Raw genomic sequence first — 23981 nt, 5'->3', positions numbered from 1 at the left:
GACTTTGAACTTAGTCGAGAAATGGTGTGTGTGTTGTGACTGCCCTGGAGACCACGAGTTCCCCCGCCTTTCTCTCTCTTCTCAGGCCTCCCTATTCCCTGAGACACAACAGGATGGAAATTAGGCCGATCAGTAACCCTCAATGGTCTCTAAGTGAAAGGAAGAGTTGCGAGTCCCCGACTTTACACCAAAAGCTAGAAGTGACTAAGCTTAGCGAGGAAGGCATGTCCAAAGCCTCGACAGGCTGAAAGCCAGACCGTCTGCACCAAACTGCTAAGTTCTGAATGCAAGGGAAAGGTTCTTGAAGGAAATTTAAAGCTCTATTCCAGTGAACACACAAATGATAAGAAAATGAAAACAGCCTTCCTGCGGACGTGGAGAAAGTTGTATGATCTGGAGAGAAGAGAAGTCAACCACAGCGCTCCCTTAAACCAAAGCTGGATCCAGACTCTGTGCTCAGTCACTTCGTGTCCGACTCTTTGCGACCGCATGGACGCACCAGGCTTCGCTGTCCATGGGATTTTCTTGGCAAGAACACTGGAGCGGGTTGCCATGCCCTCCTCCAGGGGATTTTCCCGAATCAGAGATTGAACCTGTGTCTCCTGCACGGCAGGCAATTCTTTACCACTGAGCCACCGGGGAAGGCCCGAGCAAGGCTCTAACTCTCTTCAATTCTATGAAGGCCGAGAGCAGTGAGGAAGCTACATAAGAAAGGTCTGCCACTGGGAGAGGCTGGCTCATGAGGTTTAAGGAAAGATATCGTCTTCATAACGTAAAAGTGCAGAGTGAAGCAGCAAGGGCTGATGTAGAAGCTGCAGCAAGTTATTGAGAAGATCTAGTTAATTCATGAAGGTGGCTACACTAAACAACAGATAAAACAGCATTATCTTCGAAGAAGATGCCATCCAGCACTCTCATAGTTAGAGAGGAGAAGTCAATGCTTGGCTTCAAAGCTTCAAAGGACAGGCTCATCCTCTTGTTAGGGGTGAATGCAGCTGGTGACTTTAGTTCAGTCCAGTTCAGTCACTCAGCCGTGTCCGACTCTTTGCAATACATGGACTGCAGTACGTCAGGTTTCCCTGCCCATCACCAACTCCCAGAGCTTATTCAAACTCATGTTCATCGAGTCAGTGATAAGTTGAAGCCAATGCGGATCGACCATTCTCCAAATCCTAGGGCTGTTAAGAATCATACTCTATCTTCTCTTCCTGTGCTCAGTAAAAGAAGCAACAGAGGCTGGATGCCAGCATATCGGTTCACAACACGGTTTACTGAATATTTTAAGTCCCTGGTTGAGACCTACTGCTCAGAAAAAAGGGTTCCTTTCAAGATGTTACTACTCATTGACCATGCACCTGGTGACCAGAGAGCCCCGATGGAGACAAACAATGAGATTCACGTTGTTTTCACGCTTGTTGATACAACATCCATTCTGCCGCCCAAGCATCAGGGTCACTTCGACTTTCAAGTCTTATGATTGAAGAAACACACTTCATAAGGCTAAACCTGCCACAGATAAGTGATTCCTCTGGTTGATTTTGGCAAAGTAAATTGAATACCTCTAGAAAGGACTCAACATCTGAGATGCCATGAAGAACATTTATGATTCATGGGAAGAAGTCAAAATATGAACATTCACGGGAGTTTGAAAGAATCTGATTCCAGTCTTCAAGGGTGATTTTGAGGGCTTTAGATCTCAGTGGAGGAAGGAACGGCAGATGTGGTGGAAATAGTGAGGGAACTAGAATTACAGCCTGAAGATGTGACTGATTTGCTGCAATCTCAACAGTGAAATTTATGGATAAGGAGTTGCTTCTTGTGAATGAACAAGTAAGGTTGTTTCCTGAGATGGAATTTATTCCTGGGGCAGATGCTGTAAAGATGGTTGACACAATAACAAATGATTTAGAATATTACCTAAACTGGCTTGATAAAGCAGTGGCAGGATTTGAGAAGACTGACCTCAATTGTGAAGGCAGTTCTACTGTGGGTGAGATGTTACAGAGACATTGTTCATGGAAGGAAGGGTCAATCCATGTGGCAGATCTCATTGCTGTCTTATTTTGAGAGACTTTCATAGCCACCCCAACCTTCAGCAACCACCACCCTGATCAGTCAGCAGCCATCAATATTGAGGCAAGACCTACCACCAGCAAAAAGATTAGGACTCACTGAAGGCTCTGATAATGGTTAGTTTTTTTTTTTTTCTTAGCAATAAAGTACTTCTTGATGAGGGTGAAAGAGGAGAGTGAAAAAACTGGCTTAAAACTCAATGTTCAACTAAGATCATGGCATCCAGTCCATTCACTTCATGACAAATAGATGGGGAAACAATGGAAACAGTAATGGACTTTATTTTTGGGACTCCAAAATCACTGGAGATGGTGAATGCAGCCATGAAATTAAAAGACACTTGCTCCTTGGAAGAAAAGCTATGACAGACCTAGACAGCATTTTAAAAAACAAAGACATCACTTTGCTGACAAAGCTCCATGTAGTCAAAGCTATGGTTTTTCCAGTGGTCATGTATGGATGTGAGAGTTAGACCATAAAGAAGGCTGAGCACCAAAGAATTGATGCTTTTGAACTGTGGTGTGGGAGAAGACTCTTGAGAGTCCCTGGGACTGCAAGGAGATCAAACCAGTCCATCCTAAAGGAAGTCAACCCTGAGTATTCAGGGTTGAAAGGACTGATGCTGAAGCTCCAGTACTTTGGCCACCTGAAGTGAGGAGCCGACTCATTGGAGAAAACCCTGCCTGACACTGGGAAACATTGAGGGCAAGAGAAGAAGGGGGTGACAGAGGATGATACGGCTGGGTGCATCATGGACTCAATGGACATGAGTTTCAGCAAATTCGGGGAGATAGTGAAGGACAGAGGAGCCTAGCGTGCTGCAGTTCATGGGGTCGCAAAAAGGCAGACATAACTTAGTGAATGAACAATAGCTTCTTATTAAGGTATGTATTTTTGGAACACAATGATATTGTATACTTAATAGAATATAACAGAGTGCACACATAACTTTTATATGCACTGGGAAACAAAGACATCTGTGAGACTTGCTTTACTGTGATATTGCCTTGTTGCAACCGTCTGGAACTGAACCTGTATTATTATCTCTGAGGTGTGCCTGTGGGTTTTATGTGGCCGTGAGAGGTGGGGGGGGGGGGGGCTCAGGGGCTCCTGTGTCACCATCTTGGCCTCCGTCCCCATCCCCAATTCCTGTAGCATGCTTTCTCAGCCTCACAGTGAGGTTGGACACATGGGGATGCAAGTGGGGGGGCCATCATTCATTCACTAACATTTATTGGGTACCACCCAAGGGCTGGACACTGGGGTTATAAAGATAAAACAGGCACCAATCTTGCACCAAGAAAGCTCAGAATCTTAGGGAAGATCCAAGGAAACAGCATTTCAATGTGATGAATGGATCACAGAGGTCTGTGTGCTTGGAGTCCAAGAGCTTGGAGGAAGTCGTGGGCTGGGCACATGGCTTCATGGGGGAGGAAACACATGCTCTGGGTCTTGCAGGTTGAGCGGGAGCTTGGCAGGCAGGAGTGCACAGTCCCATCAGACACTGTAGATTTATGCATCGCTGTCCCCAGACTCCTTTGAGCAGGTGCAGCCAATGAAAACAATCTCCCCTGTGGCTTTGGACAACACCATTACAACTCTGGACGTCTCAGTTTGCGTTCTTGTTGAATAGGAGGAGGAACGTCAACTACTTAGAACCCCTGGGAGAACGAATCAGTTTATGTGGTTTACAAGAGCAAGTGTTTACTTATTAGAAAGCCTCTAGGGGAACAGGAGGCGAACACCCCGGCTCAAGCAAGAAGCAGCAAATGGGGCTGGACTCTCATTAGCCCGAGAAGGATTGATCTTCTGTCACTGATTCCCCAGACCCCCAGCAGTTTCGACTTCAAGCTCGTTCAATATTTTAAAACCAATTTAAAACCAATTTCTGAGTTGTTGTTGTTTTTTTTTTTTAAATATTGCATTAATCAAAAAATGCATTAAGTGTAGGGTCAAACAACTTAGTTGATGGGAAAAGCCCAATTGGGCCCCAGGAGACACAGGCTTGTCTGGTTGCATAATGTCATATCAAAGCCCAGAAACCGCTCAGCTTTCAAGGGAGAACGGTGGAATGTAACCACAGATGGCCGAAAGGAAAAGCCTTACAAGTGCCTTGAATTGAAAGGAAATTTGAAGAAGGCTAATGATGGTATTTTGTTGTATTAGCAACATTCAGACATGAGGGTTCATCTGAAGCCTTCCATCCCAGGAGGGGAGGCTGTGATGAGATTTTTATTGTCAGGTGTGAGGAGTGCCAGCCTTTCAAAGGTTTCAGGTCAATGGGATTGCAGAGGTCACCCATTTGAAGATCACTGTGGTCGGAGAGAAATGAAGGGAACAGAAAATAAACTGGCTCTAGGAAAATAAAAACCCTTCATTCTCTTGCCAGATGGAATTGGTTGTTTCAGTTTGATGAAATAGATTGTTGGGTTCATCCTTCTCCGTGTCCAAGAGTAGTTCTGGTTGAAATGAGGAAACCGGAGACGTGGAGAATATACTGGTTATCCTGGGTTCTTTTCTCTCTCTGCCTTGCATATGGAAGGCTGAGTCCTTAGTGGCTGGCTTTCAGCTGGCTGTGGCCAGGGGGAGATCTTAGCAAGAGCCCAGGAGATGGGTGGGAGAAGTCAAGGTGTGGTCCTCATTCCCCTCCAGCTTTGCATCCACTTCTGGCAATGTAGACCCCCCGCCTCCCCAATTACGTCTCTTTTCAGAGCTCTGTGGCTCCAGCCCTTGAGGCGGGTCCCTGTGAAACACCCTTTCTTCCTCCTCTCCCTTCAGGCCTGGGGCAGTCACGGCTCTGCCCAATGCTGAACTCTGAGACCTCCCCCATCAATTTTGCTTCTTGCGACCCTTCCCCACCCATGCAGGTCATCCGTCATCCTCCAATTCCAGTCTCTTCACGTCTGCATCTGAGGAGGACCCTCAACGGGTCAGAGACATGGGAAGAAACGGCAGCAAAGCCCCCAAACTCCAGTTACCTTCGATTCTCAGGCAGTAGTGGACCAGCAGACTTTTCCAGTTTGGTTGGACCATTAGCTTCATTTTGAAATTAGAGAAATATGAGGCCTGGTTCAGTTACCAGGGGCACCAGGGAGGAAGGAGGCTCACTTTAGTGAGGTCTTGCTGCAGAGCTGTCTCTTCCTGAATCCTCTCTTGGATAACCCTGTCTAGGATTAAGGATTCCTCTTCGGAATTCCTATCATATCGACCGTGCAACCCTGCGGCATCTAATGTGTGTGTGCTCAGTTGCTGAGTCATGTCCGACCCTCTGCAACCCCATGGACTGACTGTAGCCCGCTAGGCTCCTCTGTCCATTGGATTTTTCAGGCAAGAATACTGGGATGGGTTGCCATCTCCTCCTCCCGGGGATCTTCCCAACCCAGGATGGAATCTGCATCTCCTATGTCTCCTGCATTGCAGGTGGATTTTTTTTTTTTTTTTTTAACCACAGAGCCACCTGGGGAGCCTGTGACATCTAATAAATTAACAGAAACTCCATGAGAGCAGGCACTTTATCCCCACAGACGAGAACAAAGCCTAGCCCGTTACAGGTGTTTAATACTAATGAACGAATGAAAGAACATCTTTTCCTTTATAGATGTCACTGTGGAAAGGGAACGTTGCCCAAAGTCAGGCCCTTGCCATGGCAGCGGCTCCCTCCCTTACATGGTAGCCCCTGAGGGGAGTTCAGGCTGCAGAAAACCAGGAACCATTCTGTGCTCTGGGTACTGGCCTAGGTAGTTAAGATGTACATCGAAGGGATAATTTCAGAGCCCAGAGCCTTGCATCTTCCCACACAAAGAAAAGTACTAAAGTCATTAACGTGAAGGTCTGTTTTGTGTGATGAGCAGCAATCTTTGCATCCCCAGTGGCTCAGCTGGTAAAGAGTCTGCCTGCAATGCAGGAGACCCAGGTTCGAGCTCTGGGTGGGGAAGATCCCCTGGAGAAGGAAATGGCAACCCACTCCAGTATCTTGCCTGGAGAATGCCATGGACAGAGGAGCCTGGCGGGCTACAGTCCATGGAGTCACAAACAGTCAGACAAGACTGAGTGATTAATTTAACTTTGATATTTGACTCCATTTTTTTTTTTTTAAAGCACGAACTATTATTGGAAAAAAACAAAAACAAAAATTCCTATTATTCTGCTCCTCCCTCACATCTTCAGAGTGGTTCTTCAGATCTATCTGAGAGTCTGTCTCCTGGCTATAGCCTCAGTAAGGTCCCTAGATAAAAACTTCATTCACAACGTTTAGGGTGTGCACTTTTCTTCAATTGACACCATCACCATTCAACAAATACCTTTTAAATGCCTATGCACCAGGTACTGTCTTGAGCCTCAGGATGCAGGGGTGAACAGAAGTCTAGCTGGAGAGAGTCTTGCTTCTGCATTTTGTCTATTCGGTGCCCTCTGCTGGAACGTTCTATGTCACCTTATACCCCCCGTCCTCTTGACAAGCTCTGACCCACCTTTCACGATTTTCTTAGGGAAGCGTTATACACAACTGTATTTGCTACATTTTGTTTTAGCATATTACTACCATTATCTATTTTCCCATAAGCCTCCTATATAGCTCCCTGGTGAGCCTCTGAAGATAAATGTACTTCTCTGTATTTTTTTCAGAGAATCTAGCAGGATGACTGTCCCGTAGAAATGCTATTTAATACCTGCTAATAGATGGTGTCTGCAGAAACAGGCCCCTTGATGCTGGCCATCTGTCTGTAAGGCCAGCTATAACTTTCTTTCTCCTATATTTCGGAGTTCCTTTTCTTTTTTTAATTTGGGCTACCTTAACCACTGGGGCTTGCCTGGTGTCTCAGTGATAAACAACTCACCCGCCAATGCAGGAGACGTGGGTTCACTCCCGGGTCTGGGAAGATCCCCCGGTTAAGGACATGGCTACCCACTCCAGCATTCCTGCCTGGAGAACTCCAGGGACAGAGGAGCCTGGCAGGCTGCAAGCCATGGGGTCACAAATGAGTCGGACACGACTGAGCGACTCAGTCAGTGGTCAACATCAAGGTTGGTTGGTTCCCCCTGATTGAAGACACTGATGGAGTGGGTCAGGCTCTGGGCAGCTTTGGGTTAAGCAAGGCTCTTCTTCACTTCACTGTGGGCAGACAGACAGATGTTAGGGTATGCCTACTTGGAAGGCCTTGTCCACGCTTGTTCATGTATGAACAGATGGGCGTGAACTGCGGGACGACACCCATCTCCAAGAGCATCAGCCTATCTTCTGGTCTAGCCCTTCCGGTCCTGAGGCAGTGGTAGGGAGGGGTGGGGATGGAGGGGGTCTCAGGGACATTATTATTCCTGACCTCCGGAGTCGAACGCCCTGGAGCTAAAATAAGTCAACAGAAAGGGCGTGTGCTGCCTCTGCCGTAGAAACGGCGGCTCAGTCCTAAAGCTCCTAGAGTGGTCAGGCCAGCACAGTAGGAGCTGCTGAGACGCCCTGAACTCATGTGCAGTGTTTCCTGGTTACTTTAAATTGAGTAGAAACCTCCGCAGAATCTCATAGGGATTCACTTCTTTACACTCTCATTTTAGAGCATCCTTTTTTAAAAACAGGCTTTATTTTATTTTGTTGTTTTTGGAATGTTAACGTTCGTTTCCTGTTGGCTGGGCTGTTTCTTTGCTGTGCGGGCTCCTCTCTGAGGTGCGATGCGAAGGCGTCTCATCGCAGGGGCTTCTCTTGCTGTGGAGCTCGGCTTTAGGGCGCGTGGTTTCAGGAGTTGCAGCCTGCGGACTCAGGCCAGTACTTGTGTGCACAGACTTAGCTGCCCTGAGGCACGTGGGGTCTTCAAAGATCAGGGATTGAATCCGTGTCTCCTGCATTGGCTGGAGGATTCTTTACCACTGAGCCACCAGGGAAGCCCTTTAGAACATTCTGATATTTACAATTCTCAACTTGCGAAATTAAAATGTTCTGGGGCTTCTATGCCTATTGATGACGTTCCTGTCCATAGAATGACTAAAGGATTTATCTGGGTTGATTTGATGTTTATACCCCTCTTAACGTCTCTATCAGGAGAAAAATAATGAGCAAATTCATCAAGTGTGTTGAAATTTTTACTCCTTTATGTTAAGGTTTGGCAGATCATTGTTGTTGTTCAGTCACGAAGTCATGCCTGACTCTCTGTGACCCCACGGACGGCGACTTCACTGCCCTTCACTATCTCCTGGAGCTTACTCAAACTCATGTCCACTGAATGGTACTTACTTTTTCAGATTGGAACCTTTGATGATCTCCAGAAACCAGCTCCTGTCCCCGAGGAGAGCCTGAGCCCCGATCTGGGGAAGGAAGAGCGCGCATTACCTGAGTGACTGCTCCTGAGGCTTCAATCACGGCGCCGCAGTCACCTTCGTGGTACGGTTCCTTACAGTCCCGGCAGAAGACGAACTGCAGGAGAACACAGGTGGGTTAGAGGCGGCTTGCGGGCCCCGTTGGGTCACAGCCTGCTTCCCTTCCCCAGGCGCGTTCTACTCCCGCCCCTGACTTGGTGACGCTTTCTGTGCCAAACTACCTTTCGCCAACAGGAAAAAAAAGTCTTATTTTGATGACACTGTTCACTCTTTACTAAAGAATGTTCCAAGCACCATAGAAGCATTTTGAAAATGAATGAGTCACATTTCCTCTCTTTGAAATGTTTCTAGCCTAGCAGAAGAGACAGCAATGCAAAGAAATATCTGCAGTTAAGTGTTACTGGTGTTAGCATAAGAGGAAAACAATCTCAGCCAAGAATTTCACATCTGATATTTATTTACTTGCATCCATTCAGTTCAGTTGCTCAGTTGTGTCCAGCTCTTTATGACCGCCATATACTACAGCACGCCAGGCTTCCCTGTCCATCACCAACTCCTGGAGCTTGCTCAAACTCATGTCCATGGAATTAGTGATGCTGCCCAATCATCTCATCCTCTGTTGTTCCCTTCTCCTCCTGTCTTCAATCTTTCTCAGCATCAGGGTCTTTTCCAATGAGTCAGTTCTTCCCATCAGGTGGCCAAAGTACTGGAGTTTCAGCTTTAGCATCAGTTCTTTCAATGAATATTCAGGACTGATTTCTTTTAGGATGGACTGGATGGATCTCCCTGCAGTCCAAGGGACTCTCAAGAGTCTTCCCCAACACCACAGTTCAAAAGCATCAATTCTTTGGCACTCAGCTTTCTTTATAGTCCAACTCTCACATTCACATATGACTAGCTTTGACTAGATGGACCTTTGTTGGCAAAGTGATGTCTTTGCTTTTTAACATTCTGTCTAGGTTGGTCATAGCTTTTCTTCCAAGGAGCAAGTGTCTTTTAATTTCATGACTGCAGTCACCATTTGCAGTGATTTTGGAGCCCAAGAAAATAAAGTCAGTCACTGTTTCCACTGTTTCCCCATCTATTTGCCATGAAGTGATGGGATGGGATGCCATGATCTTAGTTTTCTGAATGTTGAGTTTTAAGCCAGCTTTTTCACTCTCCCTTCACTTTCATCAAGAGTCTCTTTAGTTCCTCTTCACTTTCTGCCATAAGGGTGGTGTCATCTGCATATCTGAGGTTATTGACATTTCCCTGGCAATCTTGTGCGGGGAGACTTTCAGCTTGTCCTTCCTCCAGCCTGGCATTTTGCATGACATACTCTGCATATGTTTTCTTGCATAAAGGATTTATATATCTATGTTAAGGGTCTTGCTTTTGTATTGAAAGCCTACTGTGGAAAGAAGAATGGGCCATCATGGGTTGAATTCTGTGCCCCACAAACTCATATGTGGAAGCCCTAACTGCTGGCACCTCAGAAGTGACTGTGTTTGAAGAGGCAAGTAGGATAAAATGGGGTTTCCCAGGTGGCGCTAGTGCTAAAGAACGTGCCTGCCCATGCTGGAGACATCAGAGATGCAGGTTTATTCCCTGGATGGGGAAGATCTCCTGGAGAAGGAAATGACAACCCACTCCAGTATTCTTGCCTGGAGAATCCCATGGACAGGGAGCCTGATGGGCTACAGTCCATAGGGTTGCAAAGAGTCAGACGTGACTGAAGCAGCCTAGCACACACAGATGCAAGGTAAAACGAGGTCCTTAGGTGGGGTTGCTCAACAGGACTGGCGTCCTTACAGAAGGAGATCAGGATACGGACACTGGGACACCGTGCGGGTGAGGGAAAGTGAAGTGTGAGCCGCCCCGACATGCCCGACTCTTTGTGACCCCATGGACTGCAGCCCGCCAGGCTCCTCTGTCCACGGGATTCTCCAGGCGAGAATACCAGAGTGGGTTGCCATGCCCTCCTCCGGGGCATCTTCCTGACCCAGGGCCTGAACTGGGATCTCCTGCCCCAGGGAAGTTGAGGCAGAAGGTGGCCATCGGGGAGCCAAGGAGAGAGGTCTCAGGAGAAACCGCCCCTGCTCCCCCGTTCTCGGACCCCCCAGCCTCTGGAACTGCGAGAACATACGTGCCTGTGGTTTTAGCCCCTGGCTGTGGCGCCCCAGGAAGCTAAGGCATGGCCGAAGTGAAGCCTCTCACCCGGAGACGGCGCTCCTGTCAACATTCATGCTCCCTTCAGGTTGGAGGAGACCCAGGAAGTCGATGGTCCTCCCCTTTCACCTGACAGATGAGGGGGCCGGGGAAGGAAGCTGGCCTATGCCCGCTGGACTCGCTCGGCCCCTGCAGAACCTGCTTCCCCTTCCCCGCCCTGCTCTGAGGCGCCGTGTGGCTGAGAGTGTGGCCTCCGCAGCGGATGCCCTGGGTTGGAGCCAACGCCCCGTCCCTTGACGCCCAAGACCACTTTGGAAGAGCGGCCTTGGAGCCTGGGCCTCCAATTTCCTCCTCCGAGAAGACAGGGTAACAATGATAACTGTCTCACGTGGGCACCACGAGGGGTAGATGAGATGAAACACATGCTCGGTGGCTACAAGCAGGCCTGGCATACAGTGTTTGCTGAGGCGATGCCAGCCAGGCGCTGTTCTTATTTCACGGTTGGAGAAGGAGTCAAGTTAGATAGTGTTGGCTGCTCAGTCATGTCCAACTCTAGGTGACTGCATGGACTGTAGCTGCCAGGCTCCTCGGTCCATGGGGATTCTCCAGGCAAGAACACTGGAGTGGGTTGCCATTTCCATCTCCAGGGGATCTTCCTGACCCAGGGATCGAACCTGCATCTCCTGTGTCTCCTGCATTGGCAGGGGGGGTTCTTTACCACTAGTGCAACCTGGGAGAAGGAGTCGCTTCATTAGAAAACTGGTTCCCTTCAACAACCACTTATTTTATTCGGTGGGGAGTAACGTCTCTCCCAGCAGAAGCTGTATTCAGAGGAGATGTTCTAGCAGAGAAGAGAGCCTGGTCAGTGAGTATGGCGTGTGGGCGATGGTGGTGGTTTCAGAGGAAAGGCGCAGTGCGATCTGATACCCTTCTGCTTGAGAGGCGGGCTCTATACCCCTCCTGCCTAAATCTGGATGTGCTGACCCCTCCACCAGCGTTGGCAGAAGTGACGGCCTGCCACAATTGGGGCCCTGGCATGCTGCAGTCCATGGGGTTGCAAGGCGTCGGATACAGCTGAGCTACTGAACTGAACTCGCAAGAAGCTGGCAGCTTCCACTCTCTGTCTCCTGGGATACTTGCTCTTGAAGCCCAGTCCCCACGGAGAGGCACACGTGGAGAGGAAATGAGGCCCCCAGCCACCAGCCAGCACTCTTGCCGGCCGTATGTCTGAGCCGTGTTTCACCTGGGTCTTCCGGCGTCTGGGTGACCTGCCCCCCGCTGACCCCACGTGGGACGGAGACAAATGCTTGCACAGGGCTCCATCCAAATTACAGGTTTGTGGGCAAAGGCCAACCAAAGCAAAACAGGAACATGACTGTCACTGTTCTAAACCCTAAGTTTAGGGATGCTTTTTACATGGCAACCCATAAGCCCATATAGCAATGGCACTGGATTCCTGGAAGCCTCGAAAAATTTCTAGAGGCTGGAAAGTGCCCAGATTCTTCATAAACCAGAAATTTAACTCAATTTTGCTTGAGATAAGGCTGATTTGGGGACTTCCCTGGTGGTCCAGTGGTTCAGAATCCTCCTTCCAATGCAAGGGACAAGGGTTCGATCCTGGTGGGGGAAGTAATATCCCACAAGCCGTGAAGCAGCTAAGCCCACGCACCACAACTAGAAAGAAACCCTTGAGCTGTAGCTAAGACCCGATGTAGCCAAAAAAAAAAAAAAAAGAAAAAGACAGATGTGAACTGATAACCCCCCCTGAACAAACAGGATCTAGAAAAACCCAGCTTTATCCCAAACACATCACCACTCTGCTTCACCTCAAAATAAGAGTCTTTCCAGGACAGTTCTTTTCATGTTTTCTTCACCCGAAACAGGTTCCTCCTACCCTTCCCCATGGTCACTTTCTTGTTTCAACAACGCATCTGAAAATAATTTTAATCTCAGGGCATGACAAGCAAGAAGAACAAGTATTTTATAAGGAAAAGGCCTCTTCTACAGATGTCACCATCTGGCTTCTGAGACAATACTTTCAGAGTCTTTTAGCCTCCTTATTTCTTCTCACAGCAAAGAGACTGAGCCCGCCTTTTGTGGGATGTAAACTTTCCTCAAAGGTTCATCTTGGCGGGAGAGGGGGTGTGAGTCAGATGTGTTTACACAAAGCACCAAGACCTCCAGGCTTTCGTTCCCGACATTTGAATTTCCCATGAACTGAAAGCCAATCCAGCGAACAGTGAACAGATTGGATCCCAGAGTTCCTTCTTAAGGTTTTAATTTTTTTTTTTTTAAAGTATCTGCTCATCTTTGGGTTTGCCTCAGACCCATCGCTCTGCTCCCGTGTTGAAACACCGTGACCTGTGTGGTTCACTCTTTGAGAGCTCACTCTGTGATCTCAAGCCAGTGCTTTTCAGGGAAGCACGTCTGATCTCTTGGCGTGACAGGGAAACCGCTTCACATCTTATTAGCTCGTGGATGAGATATAAAACCAGTTTCATGGTAGAGGAACACCCTGGAGGTTGATCATTTTGTCAGAATAAATAGGGCTTTCCTGACACAAAGACATTAAATTCCGTTTCATACCAGTACTACAAAGAATAGTCTATATATATATAAGAAAAAAAAAAACAGAAAAGAAAGCGCATATAAAAATTAAACCCTCACCGCTTCAGTACAGCAAAAGGCAAGCAAAAGCTTGAAGAATGTGCTGGTGATAATTTAGCATCAATGCTCTTGCTAATTTGCTCTTATTCAGAGAGTATAACTTAAGTTTAGCTACATCGTGCCTGTGGCTTTCTAGTTAAATAACTCAGATCTGTCTCATACAAAATGCGGACATAATTAGAAGGTCTGGTTTGATCTAAAAAGCATGTTCAGGTTTTTAATTTAATTATCTAGAACTTAAGACTGTCAGCCAGGTGCTTGAACAAATGCTTACGCCTTCGGTTCTCAAACTGAGTATCAAGGAGCCCTGGGATACCACAACAAATTCAGAGGTGCGGTGGGATTGTTTACATTTTTGAGGAAAAGCACAGTGATACTTGGCATCTGTGGGACTCTGAATTACTAACTCATGGTGTTAATGTAGATTGTACTATTCTTCTTTTGATGACATCATGTTTCTGCAAAGCAGGATTTTTGGAGGTTACTGTGTGATAAGAAAGACCGGTGAACATTTCTTTGGACCAGGAGATGTAGTTATTTAAGAATGAAATAAATATATTTTTTTCTTTCAATTTACATGAACTGCTTTTTCAAATGGCTATTAAGTTGTTAAGATATTAATTCTCACTATGTCATTTGGACCTAAATATTTAATAAACAGAACCGTCAGGCATTTCTTATGGCCTAGAAGCACCAGGAGAAGCAGCCACAGAGGGCAAGGTGAACAGAGGAAGTTTGGGGAGTTCTGGCTTAGGCAGATATAGAATTCCTTGAAATCATATTTTGGGTTTGTTTGCAAAAACTCCCAGGGCACAGGTATTTCTGAAGAGCTTGAGGAAAAAGCAAATCTGACTCTAACATTTTCACAGTCTCTCTGCCGACTTGCCTGTCTCCTTTCTGGGGCACGTGGGTCTGGCTTTAACCAGTAGGGCTGAAGGCCACAGTTTCCCCAGGGGCTTATTAGTCATTAACTGCATTAGTCATCACATTTGCTGAGGCTCTTTTAAGATGCCTTATGAGTAAATACTAACTGAATAGAATCAACGACCACCCGTTTACCTTGTATACTTTTCCTGAGTTATTTTCTTTTGAGATAGATCTGACAAATGCCAACAATTTCTGCAGTTTTTAAAAAAAGAATCTTTAAAGTTCTAAAAAAATCTTAACAGTAATAATACTTACTCTATCGATTTTCTAAACTCCATCCCCTTATGAAATTTGATTAAAAACCAATACACTTGGGTTGTGTTATCTTAGTGCCTGTGATGTTAGTTTCATGTGTCAACTCAGCTAGACTATGGTGATGGTGGTTCAGTTGCTAAGTCGTGTCTGACTCTTGCGATCCCACGAACTGAACCTGCTAGGTTCCTCTGTCCATGGGATTTTCCAGGCAACATGAGTGGTTTGCCATTTCTGGTACCCAGTTATTCAGTCAAGCACTAATCTAGGTTTCTCAGTGTAGGTATTTTGTAGGTAAGACCAATAGTCACTTTACCTTAAGGAAGGGAGATGGTCCTAGGTAATCTGGGTGGGACTGACTCAATCCGTTGAAAGTTTTTAGGAGTAGAACTGAAGCTTCCTCAAGGAGAGAGTTCACCTGTGGACAGCTGAGTTCCAGCCTGCTCTTCCTTGTAGCCTGCTCTATGGATTTACGACTTACCTGGCCAGCCCCATAACCACATAAGCCAATTACTTGTGATCAAGCTCTCTCGGTCTATATACATATAGGTGTATTAGATATATAGATGTCTACATATAAATAGGGTTTCCCTGGTGGCTCAGCTGGTAAAGAATCTGTCTGCAATGCGGGAGACCTGGGTTCAATCCCTGGGTTGGGAAGGTCCCCTGGAGAAGGGAAACGATGCCCACTCCAGTATTTTGGCCTGGAGAATTCCATGGACTGTAGAGTCCATGGGGTCACAAAGAGTTGGACACGACTGAGTGACTTCCATGTCACTCACATATAAATATGTACTAGATATCTCCTATTGGTTTTTGTTGTCGTTCAGTCACCAAGTCATGCCCGACTCTTTTCCACCCCACGGGCTGCAGTATGCCAGGCTTCTCTGTCCTTCACTATCTCCCAGAGTTTGCTACCCACAGGATGATGCATCTTAGGACACAACACCAGGAACAAGTTAATCACTCCCAACAACATGATGACTTCCTTTTACTTGACAATGAACATGGTGATCCAATACACTTTTCTCTTTGGAGTAGCTGCCTGGGAGGTTGAGGGCAAGTTTCTCACATAACTGTAGTATTTAGCTCATTCTAGATGCCTAAGGTGAAGTATACAGTTTTGTTTCTTTTTTAAAAAGTTTTTTTGGCCATGCCATGCAGCATAGCAGGATCTCAGTTCCCCAACAAGGAATCGAACCTATGCCCCCTGCAGTGGAGTATGGAGTCTTAACCACTGGACTGCCAGGGAGTCCTCAAGTAAACAATTTTAAAACAACTATTCAATTAGGGATAAGTCCAATAAGATAAACTTTTTTTTTCCTAATAAGAAATAGCCAAACTGTTCTTAACATTCACGCCATATATCTGTCTTGCAATTAATATATGTTGAGTATTTACTTTTGAAATGAATAAAATCTTTGACCTGGACAACATATAAGAGAATAGCACATTGTAATTCATGAAATTGTATAGTGATATTTATATATTAAAAAAAAAATCAGTTTAGTGTTTAAAAGTAAAGCCTTTGAAAATTGAGAGACCTGGAGTCGGAGATTCTTCTCTACCATTTATTATCTGTGTGATCCTAACATCTCTTTACTTTAGTTATTTTGCATCTGTAAAGAAGAAATAATAGATAATTAATACTTCATCCAGTTTCTGGCATACAGTAAACAGGAGAAATGGTTTTCTCATGGAGTTACGATGTTTTATACACAAAAATATTCTACAGAAAAGTAAGGTGATAATTAAGCGCCTTGTTAATTAAAGTAATTCCCAATTTGCTAACAACTGCTATGGTTCTGTGAGGCCCCGAGTGAAACCGAGGACCTCCTGTGAAGTGCCAGGCTTGTCAACTCACCACAACGGTGGTAGAGAGGGGGATACTGACCTCTGGTTCTTCCTGTATGTGCAGAGGTATCGTCACTGTCTGTCCTCTCAGGAAATCCCGTACTATCTTACAGCTAAATGAACTGCCCATCACTTTATCTGTCAGTATCATGTCAGTAGACAAGCCATTTGATTGATGCTTGAGCTTGATTTCCCATATGCTCATAATGGAGACATTCAAAAGGAGATATATGTATATTTTCTCTTTGGAGGCATAAAAAGGAATCGAATGAACAACCTCCAGTGAAATCAGAATGTTCAAGTGGCTGTTGATCAATAACGTTGAGAGCCAGTCAATACAGATAAGTGATGACCCTCAAAATAAGGGTTTGATCCTCCAAGTTGAAATATCTCTATATGAAAGCCCAAAGTTCTTTGTGCGTGTTTTCTACCACGACATCATCTATGATAAAAGCCTTTTATTATGTGACATTTATTTTTCTTCCACAGCTCTGAAGTTCTGTGTTAAAAGAGCAGGAGAACATCAAATGCCATCTCAGGACCCCTTACTGCAGCCAAGGGGAACATCAAAACCATGAAGCACACGTTTGTCCTTCTCTGGGAATAGATAAAATATTGTTCTTCTAGGTGTCTGACTTTCCAGAAGATGGCAGCAGTGACATATGTTAAAGATATGTGTTAAAAATAGTCCATCGAAAGAGCCAGGCTCCCTACGGGGTGCCTAGCCACCCATATATGCAAAACTGGTTCTGACAAGACAGCGCCACAGAACGGAAATGGTGTTAAGAGTCTAACTTGCTAAAACACAGTTTTGCAAGGAAGAATGTCAGGTTATTTCCTTTCAAGTCCACAACATTTTAAAATCACAGAATTTCATGGTGGGAAGCAACTGTAAACTGTGCCACGCTCTAAACGCAAACATACTAAGACGATCTTTTACATGCCATCTCCAAACAGCTAAAAATAAATAATTTCAAGGAAACTGAATATAGCTCGGTAGCTGAATTCTTTTCTATTTTTCAAGTTCTATCCAGATCATCAAGGTTGGTTCTACGACGTCATCTCGAATCCCAGCAAGTACTGTCATTTCTACACCCTCTCCCCTCGCCCCGTCCCCTGAATTATTTTTGTTTTAGGTTTGCTACCATGAAAAGCCCCTTACTTTCCTTGGTTTAATTTCTATTCATGGGAGCTCTTAAAAGAACCCTGAAAGTTCTTTTTTTTTTTTTCCCAATAATATCATGATTTCATCAAATACAAGTATGTATCCACTCAGTCTTTAGGTTGTAGAGAGTCTTAATTTATACGCTTACCCTGAGTACCATCTAATGGGAAACTTCATCACCATCTGTCTCAGAACCTATTAGAGAAGATGAGATCACACTATGAGAGACCATATCTTCCAGCCTACTTTCAACAGGACTGACCTTGGAACCTTAAATTAAGAGAGGAGCCTGATAAATGCTGCTGATGGTGGAGGTGGGGCTCCTGGGGATGACGCTGCTGGGAACTGAGGTGTCCACAGTTTGATTACAGACAAAAGCATCTGAACTTATTTTCTTCTTTAAGCTATTTATAGTTTTTTCTTACTGTTGTCTGAAAACTGTATAAATCATATATTGAAAATTGTATAAATAGTTATGTTTAATTGGTTCATAGTGCTTTTCAGGTCTACTATATACTTCTACTTCTCTGTATATTCATTCTATCAATTTTTGAGAGTTTGATATTGACTCTCCAACTAAAAATCATTTATCTACTTAAAAAATAAATGTAATATATAACTTTATTTATAAATTTATATATTTATAAATGTACATAACTTTGTTCAGTATTTTCCAAGCCTCTTGTAAATGTGTTATCATAGTTTCACAATTTAAAAAAAAATAAAAGAAGAAATTTAAAAAAGATATTATAGTTTTTTCAAACTTAGAAATGTTTTCAAAAACAGCTTTATTGGGACATAATTCACATAGTCTGAGTTTTAAAAAGCAGTTTATGTATTTTTTGAGTGGATAATACATGCACACAGCACCAATTTAAAAGGTGCAAAAGGCAAATAGTGAGGAAAAAAAAAGGTCTCCCTTCCTCCTTGGTCAGCTCACAAAACTCCCCAGAGACAATCGCTGTCATCTGCATAAATAAACGCTATTTTGAGACTAAAAACGGTGTATAGAGTATTGCTTTAGGTAACGTGCTCTGCCCCTTGCTCTTCCATTTAATACATTTACAGCCTGTCCTATATCAGTGCCTGTTGAGCAGCCCTGAACAGCTGAAATCTTCCGCAACGGCCGCACGATATTCGAGTTGACAGATGCATCTTAACTCGTACATTTATGAATGAACTCAAGCAGCCCCCTGTGGACGAGCATTGAGGCCCTTTCCAATATTTCGCCATGATAAACAAGCCGTGGGGCGCGCCCTTCTCCACAGGCCATTGTGCACAAGTGAGGGGAGACCTGCAGGGTGAATTTCCAGAAGTGAAACAGATGAATCAAAGGGTGTGCGAGGTTCATATTTTGATTGCTTTTGCGGGCCTGATCTCTGTGGAGGCTGCGCGGGTCCCGGGTCCACGGGAAAGGTGTGTGAGGGAGGGGTTGGCCCGGTCCTACCCAGGGCGCCGTGTCAACCATCGCGGCCTGCGTCAAACAAGGCCACACGAGAATCTCTAAATCTAAAACCTGCTTCATCCACATTGGGTTTCCGCAAAGACATGTTCCTGGACAGAGAAATAGCTTCCAGTCACCTCTGAACCTCGTCCAGACGGCTGAACCAGGGTCAAGAGTGACCTGCGGCTGGCCCTCTGTCGTTTGTTTCCCTGTCCGTCCCCCCAAACCTGGGCTCTGAAACAAGGTGCCCAGAGCCTGTCACCTCCTTGTTCGGAATGGCCTGATTCCGTCCTGCTGGAGAGAAAAGGATTCTAAGTGAATTTCCGCTTTGCTGGTTTTAAACAACTGACGGCCGACAAGCTGGAGGTCCAGGTGAGGGGGAAAGAAAGAGGAGGCAGGGGAGCGGCAGGTTCAGATGCCCCTGCTGGGTCCTGGGCCTTAACCCCGAGCCGAGCAGACTCAGCCCCGCTGCCAGGAGGTCAGCCAGGACAGGGCAGGGGCCCTGGGGCAGTGTGGCAGGTGGGGCCGATGGCAGTGACCCCCTCTCCCGAACCCCACACTTCCCGCCTCACCCTCTCTCGCTGTAACCATTTCAGAGAAGCATTCCCGTGGTCCCAGCCCCACCATCATCCTCCCCACATCCCTCCCTCCCTTCGCGGCTCCCCTTGTTTCCGAAGGCTAAGGTCGGATTGGCCTGCCAACTGGGACCCCTGTACGCATTTGATGATGACGTTCACAGCATCCGTGTTCCTCCCAACAGACTTCTTGGCAGTCGAATTTCTGCATCTAACTGGAAACTCCCTCTAACATCTTGCAAGGCCGGCTCGATTTTGCTTTTCAATCAGCGTTTCCCAGGCCTTACGGAGCATTTACCTCCTTCCAGAGAGACGGAGCACTGGTCTCAGAGCATCACATTCAGTACCACTTTCAAATATTGCCATTCATTAGTGGGGCCCATTCAAATATTGCCATTAATTAGTGAACATGCTTGAATATGGCCATTCATTAGTAAAATGCACAGCATATGTCTTCTATAATTTTTTAACTGGTCTCTAATCCTTGTGACCTTATCATTTACAATCTGTAGCAAGACACTAGACTCTGTAGAAACGATTACACTCTGCCAGTCAAAATGTGAAATCCAGGCCATATGGCGGCTTGAGCCCAATTTGTCCCATGTGCCTGTGTGCATCCTTCTGCTCGCTGGCGTGGCACGGGACCTGGGTATTTCCCTTGAACACCTGGGCCCGACCCCGGGCAGCTCTGGGCAGGGTCAGCCTTGGAAAGGGGCCGGCAGTACTGGCGGGACTCCCACTGGCACATCTTAGAGACGCTTGTCTTGGGAGCTTTTGCAGCTTGTCAGTGATAGATAAATCAATCAAAATTATATATCAATCCTTGCCTGTGTGTTGGGCAGTTTTACAGGTGCCCTAAGAGTATACCCACTTCTGCCCACTCCCCATAGCCTCAGCCAAAAAAGGGCAGGGTATTTTGTCTCCAGGACTGTCTCTTTCTTACTGTCCTCTATTAAATATTGAATATTTATCTTGAAGAGTTGCTCAATCGCTTCAGTCGTGTCCGACTCTTGGAGACCCCAAGGACTGTAGCCCGCCAGGCTCCTCTGTCCGTGGGGATCCTCCAGGCAAGAAGACTGGACTGGGTTACTATCCTCCTCCAGAGGATATTCGGACCCAGGGGTCGAACCTGCATCTTCTGTACTGCAGGCAGATTCTTTACCAATGAGCCACCAGGGAAACCCAAATGAAGAGGACTTGGATCTTACTCATCCTTGTTTCCCCAGATTTAATGTCTGGAACATCGCAGGTGATCTCTGTCTGTCTGGCACATACCAGGCTCCCAGCTCAATGCTGGAGAGACAGTGGAGAACGAGAGGTGGAGGACAACAGCCCAGGGATGTGTGCTAAAGTGTCCAGGGGATGCAAGTCTGCAGAAACTGCCAGAGCTGAGCCCTGGGTGGGCTGGTGTTTGGCGGCAGTGGCGTTTACTTTTCTGTCCTTCACATTCCATTCCCTCCTCAGGCAGTGGTTCTAACACCAGGCTAATTCCTCTCTGCTTTGCTATTGTTGTTCAGTTACCAAGTTGTATCCCCATGGGCTGTAGCATGCCAGGCTCCTCTGTCCTCCACTCTCTCTCAGAGTTTGATCAAATTCATGTCCACTGAGTCGGTGATGCTATCTAACCATCTCATCCTCTGCCGCCCCCTTCTTTTGCCTTAAATCATTCCCGGCATCATGGTCTTTTCCATTGAGTCGGCTCTTGGCATCAGTGGGCCAAAGTTTGGAGTTTCAGCTTCAGCAACAGTAAATATTCAGGGAGGATTTCCTTTAGGATGGGTTTGATCTCCTTGCAGTACAAGAACTCTCAAGAGTCTTCTGCAACACCACAGTTCAAAAGCATCTGTTCTTTGGTGCTCAGCTTTCTCGATGGTCCAGCTCTCACATCTGTACATGACTACCGGAAAAACCATAGCTTTGACTAGATGGATCTTTGTTGGCAAAATGATGTCTCTGTTTTTTAATACACTGTCTAGGATTGTCATAGCTTTTTTCCCAAGGAGCAAGTGTCTTTTAATTTCATGACTGCAGTCACCATCCACAGTGATTTTGAAGCCCAGGACAATAAAATCTGTCACTGCTTCCACTTTCCCCATCTCCCCATTCCCAACCTCTCTTCTAAGTTATGGTGCTGCCTGCCGCACGTTCCCTGGAGAAGGCAATGGCGCGCCTCTCCAGTACTCTTGCCTGGAAAATCCCATGGACGGAGGAGCCTGGTAGGCTGCAATCCATGGGGTTGCTAAGAGTCGGATACAACTGAGCGACTTCACTTTCACTTTTCACATTCATGCATTGGAGAAGGAAATGGCAACCCACTCCAGTGTTCTTGCCTGGAGAATCCCAGGGACAGGGGAGCCTGGTGGGCTGCCGTCTATGGGGTCGCACAGAGTCGGACACAACTGAAGTGACTTAGCAGCAGCAGCAGCACATTCCCAGCTGGATAGGGTGCCATCACTTCAAATTCACGCCAACTCAAATCCCATGTGATTATTATGGAAAAGAAGACTGGGATGAAAAAGCAGAAATTCAAAGAGTTAAACTGAGGGGCAGAGTAGGGGATCCTGGGTCCAGTCTTCCTCCTTCTCTGCTTTCTTCACTCAGAAAATACCCAGTTATCCTGAAACGCTCAGCACAGACCTCACAGCCTCCCAGAACTATTCATTAATCCCAGAGCTAACAGAGCAGTTGTCAGGTAGGCAGGGTGGACAAAGATTCGTAAAATAAATGAGTCATAGGAGCTGGAAAACTCTAAACTCCAGAGAAGCATGCGGAGAGTCCAGGGTCAGTGGGATCCAGCCACGAGGGGGTCGGCCCAGGGAGCAGGAGGATGGGACCAAGACATTTTTAGTCCAATGATGCAATCTGTAGGTGAGTTCAGAAGCTAAGATCACAGGGAGAGGGGAAGGCTTCATCACAGAGGGGTTTGGATTGGTCTGAAAACAGAAAAAGAAAATGAAGAAGAATGAAGATGCTAGAAAGAAGCGGAGTAAAAGAGGGAGGAAGACCCTGGAGAAAGTCAAGGCCAGGAAGACCTAAACACTCCAGAATTGTGGCTTCATGGGACAGGGCAGATTTGTAGCTTACGAGAAGGCAGACTCCAGGGGCAGCAACCTTGCTGATGAGAAGGTTGTTTGAAGGAGGTTACATCTGATTAGTGCGATGCTGGTTAATTAGTTACTCTTCTGGAGGCAAGAGGAGGAGGAGAGCTAAGGATGGAGGAGGCTGGAACAGCCACGCAGTCAGGAGATGACACACGAATTGAGGAAAGTCCAGGCACACTGAGGACGCAGCTGATGTCACAGCCCCAGTCTTTGGTTCTCTGGGACTTAAACTGTGGCCCCAGACCAGAGGCATCCGTGTCACCTGGAAGCCCAAGGCAGAATCTCAGGCCCCACCCAGACGTGCTGAATAAGAACCTGCATTTTAGTTAACGAGGTCCGTGATGACCCGTGTGCACACTGCAGATTAGAAGCCTTTCATTCAGTCAGAAGTACTCAGCACACACACGGGGAGCCAGGCGTCCTGAGGGCATACAAAGATGAATAAATTTCCAGTCTCACATGAATCGCAGATCACCCCTCCCTCCTTTACTCCGTCTCTCTACCCAGCCCTCCCTCCAATGAGCATTTATTGAGAATGTATTATGTGCCACGCAGGGCCTTCTTCTTGACCTCAATGACTTTATGCTTAGCTGTAGCCTAACTGTCACAGAGGGCAAGCTTTGGGGGAAGCACAGGATATGATCACCCACTAGCCCGGGCAGTCAGGCTAAGTCTCCAGGAGGAAGTGGAGAGTAAATGGAGACCCAGCTAAGTTTGGTCAAATGATGGGTCCCTGAACGGTGCCTGCTCCAGGTTTGGGACAGGTCAAGTTCTGGGGGCTTTCGGGGAGGAAGGTGGATCCTTTCACTCTGGGCCACTCTGTAGGAGGTGCTGAAGTGAGGAGGAGAGGTGGGGTGAGGACTGCAGGTAGGGGGAGGCTCAGGGTGGAGGTGAGGCTCTGCAGAGGCTGTGGGTTCTGGTTGAGTGGCCAGGGTAGGAGCAGGGGCTACAGCAAGCAAACTGAGTCAGGCTGGGAGCCCCAGGGAGCCGGAAAGCCTCAGCACCCACAGCCTACTAATTAGAGTCAGACACGGGTGGTGGGAGAAAACCATCACACAGAAAATCACTTTTGGCCAGTGGGATGGCATTGCTAATCAAACGCAGCAGGAACAGACTCTGCCAGTGTAATTCTGTAGCATTTTAGTCTTTTTGATTTGGAAACCATTGGCAAAAGGACACAGTCTAGAACAGAACTGACATAGAAGCAACTTAAAATGTTCTAGTAGCCACACTGCATGCCTGCTAAGTCGCTTCAGTTCAGTTCAGTTGCTTAGTTGTGTCCGACTCTTTGCGACTCCATGGACTGCAACACACCAGGCTTCCCTGTCCATCACCAACTCCCGGAGCTTGCTCAAACTCATGGTCATCAAGTCGGTGATGCTATCCAACCATCTCATCCTCTGTCGTCCCCTTCTCCTCCCGCCTTCAATCTTTCCCAGTATCAGGGTCTTTTCCAATGACTCAGTTCT

General features: G+C 46.5%; 1 protein-coding gene across 4 annotated transcripts in view; it reads right to left on the bottom strand.

Annotated features, from left to right (window-relative positions):
• Positions 1–23981, bottom strand: part of PRKN (parkin RBR E3 ubiquitin protein ligase) — a 1207894-nt gene that overhangs the window by 30975 nt on the left and 1152938 nt on the right. For all 4 annotated transcript variants that reach the window (XM_065931040.1, XM_065931041.1, XM_065931042.1 and 1 more), the window contains exon 11: positions 8390–8473. In XM_065931040.1, the coding sequence (XP_065787112.1) occupies positions 8390–8473 (84 nt within the window). The remainder of the gene's footprint in view (positions 1–8389; positions 8474–23981) is intronic.

This window comes from Muntiacus reevesi, chromosome 3, assembly GCF_963930625.1.
Source record: "Muntiacus reevesi chromosome 3, mMunRee1.1, whole genome shotgun sequence".
Taxonomy (NCBI): domain Eukaryota; kingdom Metazoa; phylum Chordata; class Mammalia; order Artiodactyla; family Cervidae; genus Muntiacus; species Muntiacus reevesi.
The sequence above is the reverse complement of the archived record's forward strand: the minus strand, read 5'-3'. Positions and strand labels throughout refer to the sequence as shown.